Genomic DNA, 16,048 nt, shown 5'->3' with positions numbered 1-16,048 from the left:
CTCGAAGACAAACGGTTACCATCGAACCCGCGATTATATACACAGATCCGTCACGTCGGTCTCTCACTAACTCTCTCCTCGCATCACAGGCGAAACCAAAATGCCCGAAACAAGCACTGCCTCTCCTACTCGAGCCTCAATTAACCCCACCGACCACCTCCCACTCTCTCTCTTCAGATCCGACATCATTCCACCCGCCCCGACCCGCTCTGCTTCCACCATCGACTGGTTACCTGACTTTTCCGGTTACTCATGGGTTGCGTATGGAGCCTCCTCTCTATTAGTGATCTCTCACTTACCCTCTCCACTCTCTCCCGAAGAAGCCGCTATCGGTCCCATTCTTCAGCAAGTCTTCGAGCTCTCCGGCGACGATTCTTCCCCTGTCAAATCCGTTTCCTGGTCTCCGGTGACCCCGTCTATTGGTGAGCTTGCGGCCGCGTCAGATAACTGTATCTCCGTGTTCTCGCATGATTCAGCGAGCTCCAAAGGTAAGTTGCGAAGTTGAAATTTGATATTCCTTGTGGTTGCTGAGAAAATGGAGCAAAAGGAATGAAATGAACTGTAATCGGAAGTTTGAATTGTGTGCATTTTGCGCAATGTAGACAGAAAAGTTTCGATTATAATTTGATTAGACGATACTTCCGATCGATATGATTGGAGAACTTGAGATAAATGCTGGCAGATGAATTTTAGAGGTTTAATTAAACTGATTTGTTGTCTTTTCTGAGAGAAAGATGGGAAAAATGATTTGATTGCGTAATCAATATGGTTTTTAATTTTACTAATATCATTGAACTCTGTCATTGCTTTCAGAGAATGGATTGTGTCTGCAACTTTTAATTACTTGATGTGGTAAATATGAATTAAAATCTTTTGCCCATACCGATGTTGTAAATATGAATTAAAATCTCTTACTCATATTCAGGTTCTTTTTGTTGGAGTCAGAATGCAATGCTTGTACAATCTACAAAGGTGGGAGCAATCACATGGACAGGTTCGGGGGATGGGATAGTTTCCGGTGGAACTGATGTGGTTTTGTGGAGGAGGAGGAACATGTCTTGGGAAAGAGCTTGGAAGTTTAAAAGAGACCAGCCTCAAAATCTGGTTTCCGCCACTTGGTCAATTGAGGGACCTTCAGCTACTGCAGCTTATCCGAGTAAAGTAGATGTTAAAGGATCTGACCAGACTAGCAATTGTGTGCTAGTATGTTATGGTAATGGAACATCTGATTATGTGAAAACTGAGTTGCATCACCCTCAGCCTGTCTCAAAGATTCAGTGGAGGCCATCAACAGGACGACAAGCACAGCGAGATAAGAAACATTTGCGTAGACATGTGCTACTAACATGCTGCTTAGATGGAACACTAAGGCTATGGACTGAGGTAGACAGTGGAAAGGTAAGAAAGTTAGGCAAGGACAATCATGATCACAAAACAATGAGAAAGTCTTTTTGCATTGCTGCTGTAATTGAGATAAACCAGGTCTTGAAGGGAACTCTGGGTATGGATGTATTTTTTAGTTGGACATCTGAAATTGGGGGTATATATAGAATTGGAGAAGGTATTAGCCAGACATTTTCAGTAGAAGGCAATGGGCATGACAGAGTTGGCAGATGTGAGTGGTTAATTGGGTTTGGTCCAGGCAGAGGAATTACTTTTTGGGCCATCCACTGTCTTGATGATATCTCACCCATAAGGTTTCCTCGTGTTACACTATGGAAGACACAGGAACTAGAGGACCTTGAAGCAGGACATCTTCATGGTGCTGGTTTTGCAAATTTCAATGCCTGGTTACTTCTGGATAAGGTTGTTGTCTTGAGGAACTGCTTGTCTGGCCCGCCAAATATATGCAGTTTGATGCATCTTTCACCTTGTAATTTCTTGGTCAGGTCTTTGTTGTATTCCCAAATACCTAGTGATATAGAGGATGCATCTTTTAATAAATCCAAGATAGATAAATACTCATCATGTTCATCTGGTGGTGTTTTAAATGGAGGTCATACAGGAAAAATACTACAGGTTGCAATGCACCCTCATATTTATGAAGTGGAACTGGCTGTTTCTTTGGATTCTGATGGACTGCTTCTATTTTGGATAGTTTCTACCATTTCAAACTGCAGTTTGGGTCCCGCAAAACTGATACCTGGATGGAAACTTTCTGGAAAACTTGCAACTTACGACTCTTGTTCTAAATATACAAGCTTGAGGTGGGCACCTTCAACATTGGGCGAAGACCATGTTCTTCTAGTGGGACATGCTGGTGGAATCGATTGCTTTATAGTTAAGATTTCTCAAATTTGCAAAGAAGGCATAATATGCCACTACATAGGCACTATACCTCTAACTGGTCATGGTCCATTTGAGGATGGTCCCACTAATATCTTTGCAGTTCCCTTACCCTCTTCTTGCAACAAGACATTCAGATACAATAGATTTTTGCTCTTGGCGATATGGTTGAAGGGTTTTCAACCAATTTCATGGGAAGTTACTTTACATTCTTTTGACTTATCAGGAGGTTGTTGTGACTGTAAGTTTGACGATAAAAATACTCCTGTACTGAATTTTGAAAATACTTTTGCTGATAGAAGATATTGTGTTGGTGTCGATCCATGCTCATCACATTTACCAGAGCCATACTGTGACGACCAGATTACAAGTTTTTCTGTTGTGTGCCCAGGAGATTTCATTTCCATGCCAGAAAGCTTAGGTTCCAATAAAGATCTATGCTCTGGTGTTCCTGCATATGTCATGGCAACAGGCTGCTCTGATGGTAGTTTGAAACTGTGGAGAAGTAACGCTTCTAAACAGTCAACTCCTCAAATACTGTGGGAGCTTGTGGGTAAGTTTGTTGCACATCAAGGCCCAGTAAGTGCTATATGCTTGACTGCTTGTGGTCGGAAGATTGCAACCATTTCTGCAGGTAGTCATTTAGATGATACCAGCATTCTTCATGTATGGGAAGCTGTACACGTTATAGGGGCTGGGAGTTTTATATTAGAAGATAGGATAGCTGTTGGAAGAGATGTCATTTCTTTAAATTGGTTAACATTAGGCAATGGTCAGTTATTTCTTGGGATTTGCATGCATAATGAGATGCAGGTATATGCACAAAAGCATCATGGTGGACAGACTTTGTTGAGCCCTCAATCTTTGAATGTCAACAACTGGTCTTGCATTGCAGTTTCTCATACTTTCCCTGCTATCCGTGACTTCCTTTGGGGGCCCAATGCGACAGCGATTATTGTCCATGATAGCTACATTAGTCTACTAAGTCAATGGTTATTTCTTGAAGGTGATAAGCAATGGGGCAAATATCCTCCAAATGTTATAAGGGAAGGTTATAAAGGTGGAAAAGACAAGGAAATCCTTTCTTGCATATTCACAGATGGTGAAATTGATCTCAAAGAAACATTAATTGAAGGTATTAGTGGAGGATTCAAACCCCCAATTCATGACAAACTTGATGCAAAAAATGATTGCTCTTCAAGCAGTTTGTTTGTAGCCATGGCTCAACTCAAACATCATTCAAATGCTGTGCGAGGGTTTTGGAGTCTGGTAGAACTAGCAGAGAAGTTAACGGGAACTTTAGCTATTTATCACCCTGAGGCACTTATTATGAACATATATTCAGGTACTTAAGGATAGTGATTTAAATCATCACAATCCATTTTGAATTCTTATAATTCAGAAATTTGAATGAGCCACTGAGGTATTGCATGAATTATTCAAATTGCAGTGATGATCACCTTTTTAATTAAATTGTTTTTGGAAAGCTGTGCGAGACTCTAAGCTGGCTTCTTTTACTTCATTTAGGCTGATGACCTGCCAGTTAATACAAGTAATCTCTGATGTGTTTAGGAAACTGGAAACGTGCATATGTATCTGTGAGGCATCTTGTTGAATATCTTTCTTCTGGTTGTGCGGCTGAGAAGATATACAACTCCGCAGATCATAGCAAAATTGTTCCACAGATCCTTTTGTCAAATTATTTTGAGGGATTTCTCCTGAAAGATTCTGGTTCAACTAATAAGGGATTTCAGTGGAGTGCTGATGCAAGATTGCCAACTTCATCCTCACAGTTTTTTGCCTATAATTTCACCTCTGATGCTTCTAATAATATGTTTGCTGCATCTTCAACGAAATCTGAACTTAGTGCTTTTTCTGAAACTCTAGAGAAGTATGATTTTGAGTCTCTAACCAATTTAGAGAAGTCAGAAATGCTTGCAATTATAGATCTTGTCAGCGATGTTCAGCACCCTGCTTGTGCCTATGCAAATCTTGATGAACCTGGGCGAAGGTATTTCTGAGTTTTGTTGATTGTCTAGTTTATACAATATTTCCTCTGAGATATATGTATCTAATGATTGTTTATCATGCCCAGTTTAGTAAAGGTATGGTTGCTCCACATCTTGGTTTGAATCTTGTCTAGCAAGATTTGTATTAATGTTTGAATATCATGAAGGGATATAGCATAATGGTGGTTGATCCATTAGGGAAGGAAATGCTTTGGAATAATGCATTTGAACTTTTGTATGAACAGTAAGATAGCAATGCTTGGAATGTAAGAGAATAAAAATTTTGGTCAGAAATTTTATATATCTGGCCAGATCAGGATACATGGTTGGTGTGAAACACTACTGATAGTGTACTGTTTACTGTATAATTGAAATTACTTGGAATAACATATGGAACCTGATCAGCAAAAAATAGATGAAGATGGTATGTTTATGACAGAATAAAATTTCTGAGATTGATCTTTCACTTATGGTGCCTGTTCCATGTTTGTTTTTATTAGTGCAATACTGAATCATCCGATTCTCTCTTGAGTGCCTGTAGGCACTGATTTTATTCGCTTGTTGCTTTCTAGGTTCTGGGTGTCGTTAAAGTTTCAGCAGTTACATTTTTTTCGAAGCTTTGGTAGATCTCCTTCCGTGGAAGAGTTGGTTGGTGACTCTAGGCTGATGAGCTGGGCCTTCCATTCTGACTGTCAAGAAAATTTATTGAGTTCTTTTCTTCCTAATGAACCTTCATGGAAAGAAATGCAAACTCTTGGGGTTGGATTCTGGTTCACCAATGTTGCACAACTGCGTGCAAGGGTAATGCTTTTGGATATTGTTTCTTTACTCTCTATATTATGAAAGAAGCTTCTGTTGCCTTTCAACTGTAACTCTGTAAGAGAAAGTTCCGCCCCATATTTTTATGCAACATAGTTTGGGCCATAGTATTGATTATACCAATTGGCATTAGTTGTACTTGAGCATGTGTGCCATTGAAATTTCATGTCAATTAGTGAAACTGTTAGCAGTTGAGTAACAAGTAGCTGAAACACCAGAAATGCTGACTTTTTACGGAGGGACCAGCTTCCTGACATGAGGAATGGTAGTTCCTATGAAGGCTGTCCAGACCAAGATTTGCAAGGTGTACGATTGACTTTGATGCAAATTTGAAATCAGTCTGCTTGCAATAGGATTTCTAATTAAGAAAGCATTTGCAGTAGATCTATTTGCACTGTTGATGATTAATTCACTGTGGTTGATGTTTTTTCTTTCATGCAATTTGTCAATCTGTGTAGCAACTGCTGTTGTGTCAGGGATTTCATGTGTTGATGAGCCACATATTCTTCAAAAGTACATTTGAGGACTATGCTGATGAACAGATATTGTTGCAATTGATGATTGTATTGATAGCAAATAATCAACAACTCCTAATACATTTTAATCATTGTATTCAAACTGAATTTTTTCCAGCTCTGTTATGTGGTTTTCTAATAATTACATTATTAAATTCGTTTTTCCAACCTCATCTCTGGCTATGTGCTCGTGTCTATGTCTGCACACCTCTTTTTGTATACGTTTCTTGTTACCAATTCTGGTTATTTTACTGCAGATGGAGAAATTAGCAAGATCACAATATCTGAGAAAGAAAGATCCCAAAGATTCCGCCCTTTTGTACATTGTGTTGAATAGACTTCCAGTATTGTCTGGTCTTTTTAAAATCAGCAAAGATGAAAAGGATAAACCCTTGGTTGCATTTCTCTCTCGCAATTTTCAGGTATGTGCCAAATCATGGATTCCTCAATTTGTGACTTAGTTGCTGAGATAGTCCAGAAGAGATTGTGAGGCCAGAGGTTCTCTCCAGTTCAACATAAAGAAAAAAAAAAGATTGTGAAAAGCCAGAGAAAATATCTCAAAGAGGCTCTCATTTATGCCACTAGCATGCAATATCTTCTTTCTTGCCATTGCTTGACCATTTAGATGGACATTCAGTTACATTTCCCCAATAAACATGTTGTATAGATGCATAATTACTCCACATAAATGCTCATATATATTCTGTCAGCTAAAGTTTTATTCTTTTTGTTTAGGAAGTTTCATGTTTTTACTCTTTTTTTTTAGCTGCCATAAACTTGTATTATTGGAATGCAACATGCCTACGTGAAAAGAGGGGAAATAATATCAGCTGTCTTTTTATGCCCTTTTATCATTGTTACAGGAGGAAAAAAATAAAGCAGCCGCTTTGAAAAATGCGTATGTCTTAATGGGAAGACATCAGCTGGAGTTGGCCATTGCTTTCTTTCTGCTAGGAGGTGACACTTATTCCGCTATCACCATATGCGCAAAGAATTTTGGAGATGAACAGCTTGCCTTGGTAATATGTCGGCTTATTGAGGGTCGTGGTGGACCATTGGAACATCATTTAATTACAAAGTTTATACTTCCATCTGCAAGTGAGAGAGGCGACTTCTGGCTTGCAAGCCTGCTAGAGGTCTCTGGATTGTGAATACCATCCTTGTCTTTTCCTTTTTTTTTATGACCTCTTTAGACTTTAGAGACTTCTATACAGCTGCAAGCATGGCATGTCCCCAGTTTTTTGATTTTGTAATTTGTTTGCAGTGGGAATTGGGCAATTTTTCTCAGTCTTTTCTGACCATGCTTGGTCTCCAAACAAGTTCCTTGACTGACAAGTCTGCTCTTTCGTCAAATAATGCTGCTTTCATGGATCCCCATATTGGTCTACATTGTCTTTCACTAGCATCCAAAAATAGCATGAGGAATGCTGTTGGGGAGCAAAATGCTGCAGTTCTTCGTAGGTGGGCTACGATTATGGCAGCTACTGCCTTCAACAGATGTGGACTTCCTGTAAGTTCACTTTTATGCCATATTTTATAGACTGCCGAGTCTTTCATGTATAAATATTTGATTTTTCTACAACTGCTAGTGTGTTTTGCCATTTTACTTTCAATGTAGGGCCCCTCCTATCACTTCCCATGCTTCCCATGCAGGCATGAAATAGTATTTTACTTGATGAATTCATGGTTTCTATTTTACCAGTTGTGTGAGTCTTTGGGATGCTGGGGCTTAGAATCATATTTTTTACATTTACTTCTTATTTTTTATAGTTGATAATAATTTAATTATGTCTGAGGTCCTATGTGAATTTCATAGTCTTAAGAGTGCTCTCTTTTGGTTTGTTGTATTAGGATATCAAATTCTAGTAGGACAAAAAGTCTATAGTCGCTACTAGTGCCTATTTGATCTTTTCTCTGTATCTGAAGGCAGGTGTCATTCTCTTCTATTTATCTTTTCATCTCTCCACGGATTCTTGCTCACAAACGTATTTTTCTTTCTACTTTTTTTTTTCTGTCCCATTTTGCAAGAACTGCTGTTTCTGTTCATAGAGCCCATGCAAGCATGCTAGTTCCAGTCTTTTCTTGTTATTCAACTTGAATTCTTACCCCATTACCTAACTGCTGCAAAACCCACCAAATTATTTTTCCTACCTGTTGATTATTCCAATCAAGTCCAACCATTGATAATTTGTTGCTGCCAGGAAATGTTAGTAACCCTGCTGTATTCTCATATTTCCAGCTATAATATGTTTTTACCCTTTAACCTCACTTATTCAAGTGTCCATTGAATATACAAATGCTAGAGCCTTTCTTCTTAAACTCTAAACCTTTAAGTCATCAACTTTGCAAATCCCAGCTAAAGGAAAACAAAAGGTTGTTAAAGGTGGAGTCACAATAAAAGCTTGATGGTAGAAGCAACTTTTTACTTTTAAATTAAGGATGCTTTTGTCATTCAATAATTTTAACCCCTCTAAACCTTAGACATTGAAGGTTAAGAATTTTTATGATCTAAAGGGTGTGAAACCCTCCAAAACTCTACCCTTCCCTCTATTAGAAGTGAGAGCCAAACAAGGGTTGGGAGTTTTAACCCCACCTTTTCATTCCTTCAAAACATAGTGTAGTAGATGCACCAAACAATCCTTAGCTTTTTGCAAGGGAATTTAGAACTAGGTAGTCCATTTAGACTGTCCCAAGCTACTCTACATTATTTGAAGTTGGTACAAGTTTAACAACATCAAACTACAGTCTGAACAATTCAGTACTTTGTTGTAGCTTGTTGCATGCATCCGTGTAGTGATGTGTTTGATTGATTTTACAATTTTTATTCCTGATTGTAAGATTGAAGCTTTGGAGAGCCTTTTGCCTGTTCCATGATGTTTTTGCATGTACTTGAATATTCTTTTGTTCGTCATGATTATTATTATTTGTGTGTGTGCACTTGTGAATTTATGTTCTTGTACTTCTAATGGTAATTTGACGAATATCATTTAATATCAGCTTGAAGCTTTGGAGTGCCTTCAATCTTCTTTGAACATTCTTGGGGGTATTGATCCAGGAAGCGTATCAGATGTTGATCAGTCTCAAATTTTACATGGCATTTTGAATCCATTTGCTAGTGAATCCTGTAACTGGCTGTCAGGTGATGTGGCTTTATGTCTGCAGTCCCATGGTAAATTAGATTTGGCTCTTCAGTATTTTTCAAAATTGATGAGTGAGCATCCTAGTTGGCTTAACACTATAGTAGGATCCATTCAACCTGGTACATCCTCCAAGGATTGTGAAATTCACCAACATGAGAAATTATTAGAAGAATTTCGAGAAAAATTATATACAGGACTTTTAATGTTTGAGCAGAAGTTTTTGGTGGTTCCTTCCTGCGTGATCAAAATGGTATGTAGTTTGCAGTTCTAATACTCGTACCTTATCATCAAGTCATTTGACTTATTCTCCCCTTGCCTTTTCTGTCCCATGGTGATTAATTTTGTTTTAACTCTGCTTTACAGATTTTAGTTTGGTCATGCAGTAATGGATTACCATTTATTGGGCATGATCTCATAGTTAACTACGCTTCTCGAAACCATACACAAGATAAGAGCGATGGTGTTGAAAGTTTCATCTTATATCCGCTTCTGCATAAGCCTTGTTTGAAATTTATAGAAGATGCTTCCCTGTTACTTTCAAGATTTATTACTTCGTGCAGCGTAACATGCTTTCAACCTAAACCGTTTTATATTGAAGGAACTATGTCTGTCAAAGTTAAATCCATCTGGTCAGACGTGCATGGATTTTATTTTCAGGGTATCATGCAGACATTGTGGAGTTTAAGAGCTGCTATGAGGATTTTTTCCAGCTCAGAAGATGTCTCAAGATCCCTTGTTATTCTTGATTTATTTGAGTATTATATATATTTTGCATCTGCATGGCTTCAGCGAAAATCAAAAGGTCTATTGTTGATGGTACAACCCCTCTTGATAACTTTGACTAGTGGGCACACTCCTTATGAAGTTGATATTGGGAATCTCAAGAGCATTCTCCACTACATTGCAGAGTTGCCATTCAGTTTGTCAATTGATGATGCAGGATCAGGACATGAGGTTGTTAAATGTTCATCACATGAACAAGATGGACAAACAATGCTCTCATTTTCAGAAGATGAAAAATGGCACGTCGTAGGGGCTTGTTTGTGGATGCACATGTCTAGATTCATGAAACACCAATTGCATTTGCTGTCCATTAAGCTTGAAGATGGTTGCTTTTCTGGGGTTTCACATGGCAATGTTTCTTCCTTGGCATCTAGTTTGACAATTTTTAGATCTGATAGCATCAGCAGAAAGGAAGAAATTGGGTTTTGCTCATTGATATTGGCTAAGTTACTAAGGACTATGCTTGTACATGTTTCATCTTATCATGTAAAACTACTTGGGTTATTCCTGCAGCAGGAAGTAGAGAATAGATTACAAATACCAACTCTAGTATGGATGAAAGAATCCAGTCTTTCTCAAGCCAAAGCTCTCTATCAGGATGTCAGTGCAGACATGATGAATAGCAAAGATGAATTATCATCTTTTGATGTATTGTGGGATGCCTGTGCTGACCCTCGCATGGTATCTGAAGGTTTTGTGCAAGAAGAAATAAATTTATCGCTGTTTTTCACTCATAAATCATATGAAGGATGGAGTGATGAATACATGAGCATAACTGGAGAGCTTGAAACTGAGGATACTTATGAACATGAATTAAAACTTGGCAATCGCCCTTCTGGCGATGAAATTGGATCGCCTTCTATTGGTCTGTTCAGGAATGGCCGTGCTTTTTTAAGTTCCTGGCAGAAGGATGCAGTTATGACGAAGGAGGTGTCTCATTTTCAAAATGCTAAAGTAGTACATAAGAGAGATGGAGAGCTTTTGGAGGTAATTTTTATTACATCTTTTATCCTAACCATAATCCAAGGCTCTGGCATTAATTCGGTGCCATTAGTCAGTTAGTTTGAAAAGTGAATAATATCTCTTGAGTTTCCATTATGTTTGATGGTTATCTATTCAATTCTGCACAGGCACTGTGTATCAACTCTGTTGATGAAAGGCAAGCTGCTCTGGCCAGCAACCGTAAGGTTAGTTTTTGCACACATATTACTTCTTTTGTTCTGAAGGATTAAATTTTATGGGTGTCCCCACCCCCTGGAAGAGAGAGTTTTAATATCTAAGAAGTATCTGAGGTTGTTTGACCACACTACTGATGCATGGTCACGTTTAGTCCCATCCCATGCACATGCCAAGCTATTGTCAAGGGGAATCACAATGGGTGGTCTCTAACATCTGTCATCTTCTGTGCCTGAAGGTTCTTAGAATAGCAACTAGGACTTCGAGATCAGTTTACATCCTCTAGTTTTGGCCATCAAGGACATTGCAAGTATGCAAATGATATATTTGCTTTGGATTTACACTGTCAAATGGTTGCATTAATTTTGTGTTGGATAACATTGTGATTACAAGATTTGATAATTTAGTTTGACTATTGAAGGATGTGTATGTTTTATATGTAGCTGTGATGTCTAAGTAAGACCAAAATTGTATGAACATGACATGTGTTATCTTAACCTCTCATGATACAGATGCCTCTCTTTAGGTTTTTTATCTTCCTTTTTTCACCCAACCGACTTCCTCATTTTTTAGTCTTTATTTAGTTAGTAAATACTTACTGAAATAATCATCTGATACAGAAAATAAGTGTCTATTGCTGAAATTCTCATGACAGTGTTGAAGATTCATGTGGAATATTGAAGAATCAGAGGTGAACTTTAAAAAAGATGTATGACAGTGACTAATTTTGTTTTGTTCCAAAAAAAAGTACAGAAACTAATTCTTCCAGGGAAAAAAATTGTCAAGTAGGTTCTTTCCATGAGCTTGATATAAGCAGCAATAAAGTGGAAAAGAAAATTTTATTGGGATCGCTGGCACAGTGCGTGTTGGAAGTTGCTTCTCTCCTTTTCCTTTTCTGTTTGTTTCATTCTTTTACATATTTATGTCTTCAATATACAGTCAATATCTAATGTTGAATTGTACCTATTTCAGGGAATAGTTTTTTTTTCTTGGGAAGATGGGATACCTTTTGGAGATCAATCAGAGTACATATGGTCAGATGCTGACTGGCCATCAAATGGCTGGGCAGGTGCTGAATCAACCCCAATTCCTACATGCGTCTCTCCTGGTGTTGGTCTTGGGAGCAAGAAAGGGGCACACCTTGGGTTGGGTGGGGCAACTATTGGTGTGGGTGCTTTAGCAAGACAAAGGAGAAATTTGACAGGCAATGGAGCATTTGGCGTTCCAGGTTATGCTGGTATTGGTGCCTCAGGCTTGGGTTGGGAGGTTCAAGAGGATTTTGAGGAGTTTGTTGATCCACTAGCTACTGTGGAAAATACAAGTACAAGAGCTTTCTCCAGTCACCCCTCAAGGCCTTTCTTTTTGGCTGGTTCCAGCAATACACATATTTACCTATGGGAGGTATGGAAATATGATCAAGAAATATGGATGTTACTTCTATCATGCCTCCCTGACAAAACCCAAGTTATGAAGAAAAGAACACAAGTAGAATCTTTGTGAAACAATTTTTTTAATTAATTAATTATAATATTAATAGCCTGTCTGGCATGGCTAATGATGGTGCTAAAAGGCACAAAACCAAATAGAAAACAGGAACACGAAGTGCTAATTAACAGTTGAAGACCTTGAACAACTAGGGTTAGTCATTAAATGGGTGAACCAACCATGATCGGAAATAGAAGTATGGAACAAGATTTCTAATAAGCTGCTGACTACTGAATAATAGAATTTCTACAAACTGCTGGATATCTTTAATAATCAATTGTTGATAAATCCTATGTTATCCATGCGTGTAACACTTCTAATGATAATTGCATCTGTTGCACTGTTCTTCCCTTTCAGGAATTTTCCTTTTAAATAAATCTTGCAAACAAAAAAACCATATGGAAAAACCTTACAAATAGAGATAGCATTTAATGCAATGATGTCATTATATGAAATCATACCACTTATGGCTAATAATAGCACCATAAATCACATCCCGCTTCATTTTATAAGATTTTTCTACACAATTTATTTTCATGTTAAGCTTTTTCCTCCTTTTGTTTCTACTTTCTTCAAATGTCGTCTTTTGTAAATTATGCAGGTCAGCATTTGTTTCCACCACATAGTATTATTACAGGGATTTTTGTGTTTTTTCTTGGCTTGCACTGATAAATGGTATTGTTGATATCAGCTATGCATCAAATACAATCAAAGACTAGGAAAAAAATGGAAGGGGATAAGACTTGCTATTGTCTCATGAGGCATTTCTGATCTTCTTGCTTATATCGTTAAGTTTCTCGCAAATTATGGACAAGTCTTTTTTTTTGAAAAAAAAGGGACTGTGATGATACAATTGAAATAAAAATCATATGGCGGAGCTGTTGTCTCTTATTTTCCCCAACTGCCACTGTTGTTTTTAAATGATCACTTAATTATACATCATGCACTACTTAAAGCACCGAATCAGTGCGGAGGAGAAAGTCACAAAAGGCTCTTCAGATGGAGAGTCATTGAAGATTTGATGTTTTTTCCCACTCAGAGAAGCTGTTGGTGAATTTTTTTTTGTCTTACATGTTGTCACTGTATGATACACATTGATAATGTGCAACACAATACTTTGCAGTTCGGTAAGGAAAAAGCTACTGCGACATATGGGGTGCTCCCTGCTGCAAATGTTCCCCCACCATATGCTCTTGCATCAATATCAGCTGTGCAGTTTGATCACTACGGACATAGATTTGCTACTGCTGCATTAGATGGAACTGTCTGCACTTGGCAGCTGGAGGTTGGAGGAAGGAGCAACATCCATCCGACAGAATCGTGTCTCTGCTTGAACGGCCATGCATCGTATGTATACCGTTCTTTCTACTTTGCAAGGCTACACTGATCCCATACTGGGTTTCTGGGAACTGTTGAAGTAGTCCAAGGAACAGATTCCAAATGTACTTGGTCAAAAAGATCCCTTAATTCTCCAAAACAATGAAAGAAACTCCCTCAAACTCTTGCAGGAAGTTTCCTCTTATGGGAATGTCCTTTTTTTTTTATTTCTTCTGTAGCAGTATAGGAAGACTGAAGAATGCCCACTAAGTGTTAACCTTTTAACCAATGTTTGTTTCCAGTGCATCTGTGGTTGGTTAAGATACTCGACCAATTTACATGATGAATCTTCTTTGATGCTAAAGAAGTTCTACCCATGTTTCAACATGGTTATTAATATAATATTACCTTTGCAGGGATGTCACATACATTACTTCCAGTGGATCAGTTATTGCTGCAACTGGATATAGCTCTAACGGTGCTAATGTGGTTATCTGGGATACATTGGCTCCACCCACAACCTCACGAGCTTCCATTGTTTGTCATGAAGGTTTTCTTATTCTAATTTTGTAACTGCTTAATGTTGATTGTATGCATGATTTTACCATGTCTTCTACATTCCATTGCATGATCATAGACAAAATAAGCAGCAGACCACTGTAAGCTAAGGTGGCTGGCCAATTACTTATCCTCACACTTAAGATACTTTGCCCGTGCTGACTTAACCAATTGGTAAGATTGACAAGGAATGCATGGTTTACAATGATCAAAGAATCCAAGTTGAAATTTAGTTTTCTGGTTCCCAAAAGAAATATAACTGATGAAACACAGAACATACTCATTATATCATCTCATGCACTGTGCATTTAGTTACCAGATATTCTTTCATCTACACTGGTACCAACCCTGTGTGTGCATGACTTTGTGAAGGTGGTGCCCGCTCCATTGCTGTTTTTGATAATGACATTGGAAGTGGTTCTATTTCTCCTCTTATTGTAACTGGTGGTAAAAATGGTGATGTTGGACTTCATGACTTCCGGTACATAGCAACTGGAAGGACTAAAAGGCACAACATGAACAGCAATCTCCCTTCTAATATTGACATGCAGACAGGAGTCGGTAGCCAATTGGGAGGGCAGAATCCAAACGGGATGCTGTGGTACATGCCAAAGGCTCATTTAGGTATGGAAGCTTCTTTTATAATGAAAAATAAGCTTACATATGGACTTTTGGTTTTTGAATCTAACTTTAAGTGTATAATCTGAGTGAAGGAAGTGTCACCAAGATATCCACAATCCCTCATACCAGTTTGTTCTTGACTGGAAGCAAGGATGGAGACATTAAACTTTGGGACGCCAAAGCAGCCAAGTTGGTTTGCCATTGGCCAAAATTGCATGAAAGACGCACCTTTTTGCAACCAAGCTCGCGGGGTTTTGGTGGAGTTGTCAGGGTAACTAGCTGCGATTGACCTTTGTATCAGAGGATTTGGTTTTGTTTAAAAGTAGAATTTACTTTGTCATTGTGCTTCTGCTAAATAGATCATATCTGGATTTTGCAGGCTGCAGTGACAGATATACAAGTTGTTTCTCATGGTTTTCTTTCCTGTGGTGGAGATGGCATTGTAAAGTTTATTCAGCTCAAAGATAAGCAATGTAGGACAGGATCAGTTACTGATTAGGAGCTGTTCTTGGCAAGATAAGAAATCCAGAGAACTTTGAAATTCATGGAACTGATTCTTGATGGCAGTTTGGTGTTGTTTCCCACCAGACTGCTATATGTTCATCCAACGTAAACACACACAAGTTAATTTGCATTGGAGAACAACGTTCTTGTCAATTGATCCTTGATGAACAATTTTTGTCGGTCTCATTAAAGTCAGTCTGGACTAACAGAATAGAAATGAAACCCAGAAAGCTAACTTGAAGCTACTCAACTCATTACAAAGTCCAGAAAGTCAGAAAGGGATCAATTAAACCAATCAGATTGGCCACTGGTATTGATGTTTGGATTGGTGTCAATCAATTAAACCAATCAGATTTTCGCTGGCGTTGACAAATGCTCTTGTAAGTTTTTTCTGAACCCTGCTGGGACGGCGTTTCTGAAATATCCAAATTATAATGAGTGTTTGGGGTATCGTGGTAAGACATTTTGATATCAACTTTATGCATGTGTAAATGTGTGTATGTATGAGAAAGGGAACAAATTTGTACATTCAGAGCTTCCTGTTGAACTTGTGGAAGCATAGTTGCTTCGTAGTTTCTTCTTCATCTTTTTTTTTTTTTTGTTTCTGATACAAATACAATGTATACTTGACATTGCAAGTAATGAAAGCCCTTCATGACAATTAGTCAACCGACATTTTCAGTCATCTCAGGATTTCATTTTTCATGTGTTTTCTGGTCCAAAATATGCATGAAATTTTTTTTAAGGTTGCAAGGGCAGGCTCCAATTATCGGAAAGAGGGAGACATGGATGTTATGTTGGAATTGGTTTATAAAACATATGTGAGGTCTATTTA

At 38.2% G+C, this 16,048-nt stretch overlaps 1 protein-coding gene across 2 annotated transcripts; it reads left to right on the top strand.

Annotated features, from left to right (window-relative positions):
• LOC133691257 (uncharacterized) lies at nucleotides 1-15,898 on the top strand. 2 transcript variants are annotated; one of them, XM_062111685.1, is made up of 16 exons: nucleotides 1-488; nucleotides 926-3,631; nucleotides 3,859-4,297; nucleotides 4,868-5,096; nucleotides 5,887-6,051; nucleotides 6,493-6,765; nucleotides 6,894-7,139; nucleotides 8,627-9,019; nucleotides 9,133-10,539; nucleotides 10,683-10,739; nucleotides 11,701-12,129; nucleotides 13,337-13,560; nucleotides 13,947-14,080; nucleotides 14,461-14,712; nucleotides 14,802-14,980; nucleotides 15,089-15,898. In XM_062111685.1, the coding sequence occupies exons 1-16, from the start codon at nucleotides 101-103 to the stop codon at nucleotides 15,206-15,208; spliced, it is 7,641 nt and encodes a 2,546-aa protein (XP_061967669.1). In that variant the 5' UTR covers nucleotides 1-100; the 3' UTR covers nucleotides 15,209-15,898. The 2 variants fall into 2 exon arrangements, with proteins under 2 accessions (XP_061967669.1, XP_061967670.1); XM_062111686.1 differs by having other exon boundaries at nucleotides 318-488; nucleotides 946-3,631.
• Nucleotides 15,899-16,048: the final 150 nt, after the last annotated feature.

The sequence above is a fragment of the Populus nigra genome, chromosome 4 (genome assembly GCF_951802175.1).
Source record: "Populus nigra chromosome 4, ddPopNigr1.1, whole genome shotgun sequence".
Lineage (NCBI taxonomy): Eukaryota > Viridiplantae > Streptophyta > Magnoliopsida > Malpighiales > Salicaceae > Populus > Populus nigra.
This window is presented reverse-complemented; position numbering and strand designations above follow the sequence as displayed.

Bases quoted from the DNA above. Each gene is read 5' to 3' on its own strand.
- LOC133691257 (XM_062111685.1), top strand. From the start codon at position 101: ATGCCCGAAACAAGCACTGCCTCTCCTACTCGAGCCTCAATTAACCCC. The intron at 489-925 runs GTAAGTTGCGAA...ACTCATATTCAG, and splicing joins TGATTCAGCGAGCTCCAAAG to GTTCTTTTTGTTGGAGTCAG. The intron at 5,097-5,886 runs GTAATGCTTTTG...ATTTTACTGCAG, and splicing joins TTGCACAACTGCGTGCAAGG to ATGGAGAAATTAGCAAGATC.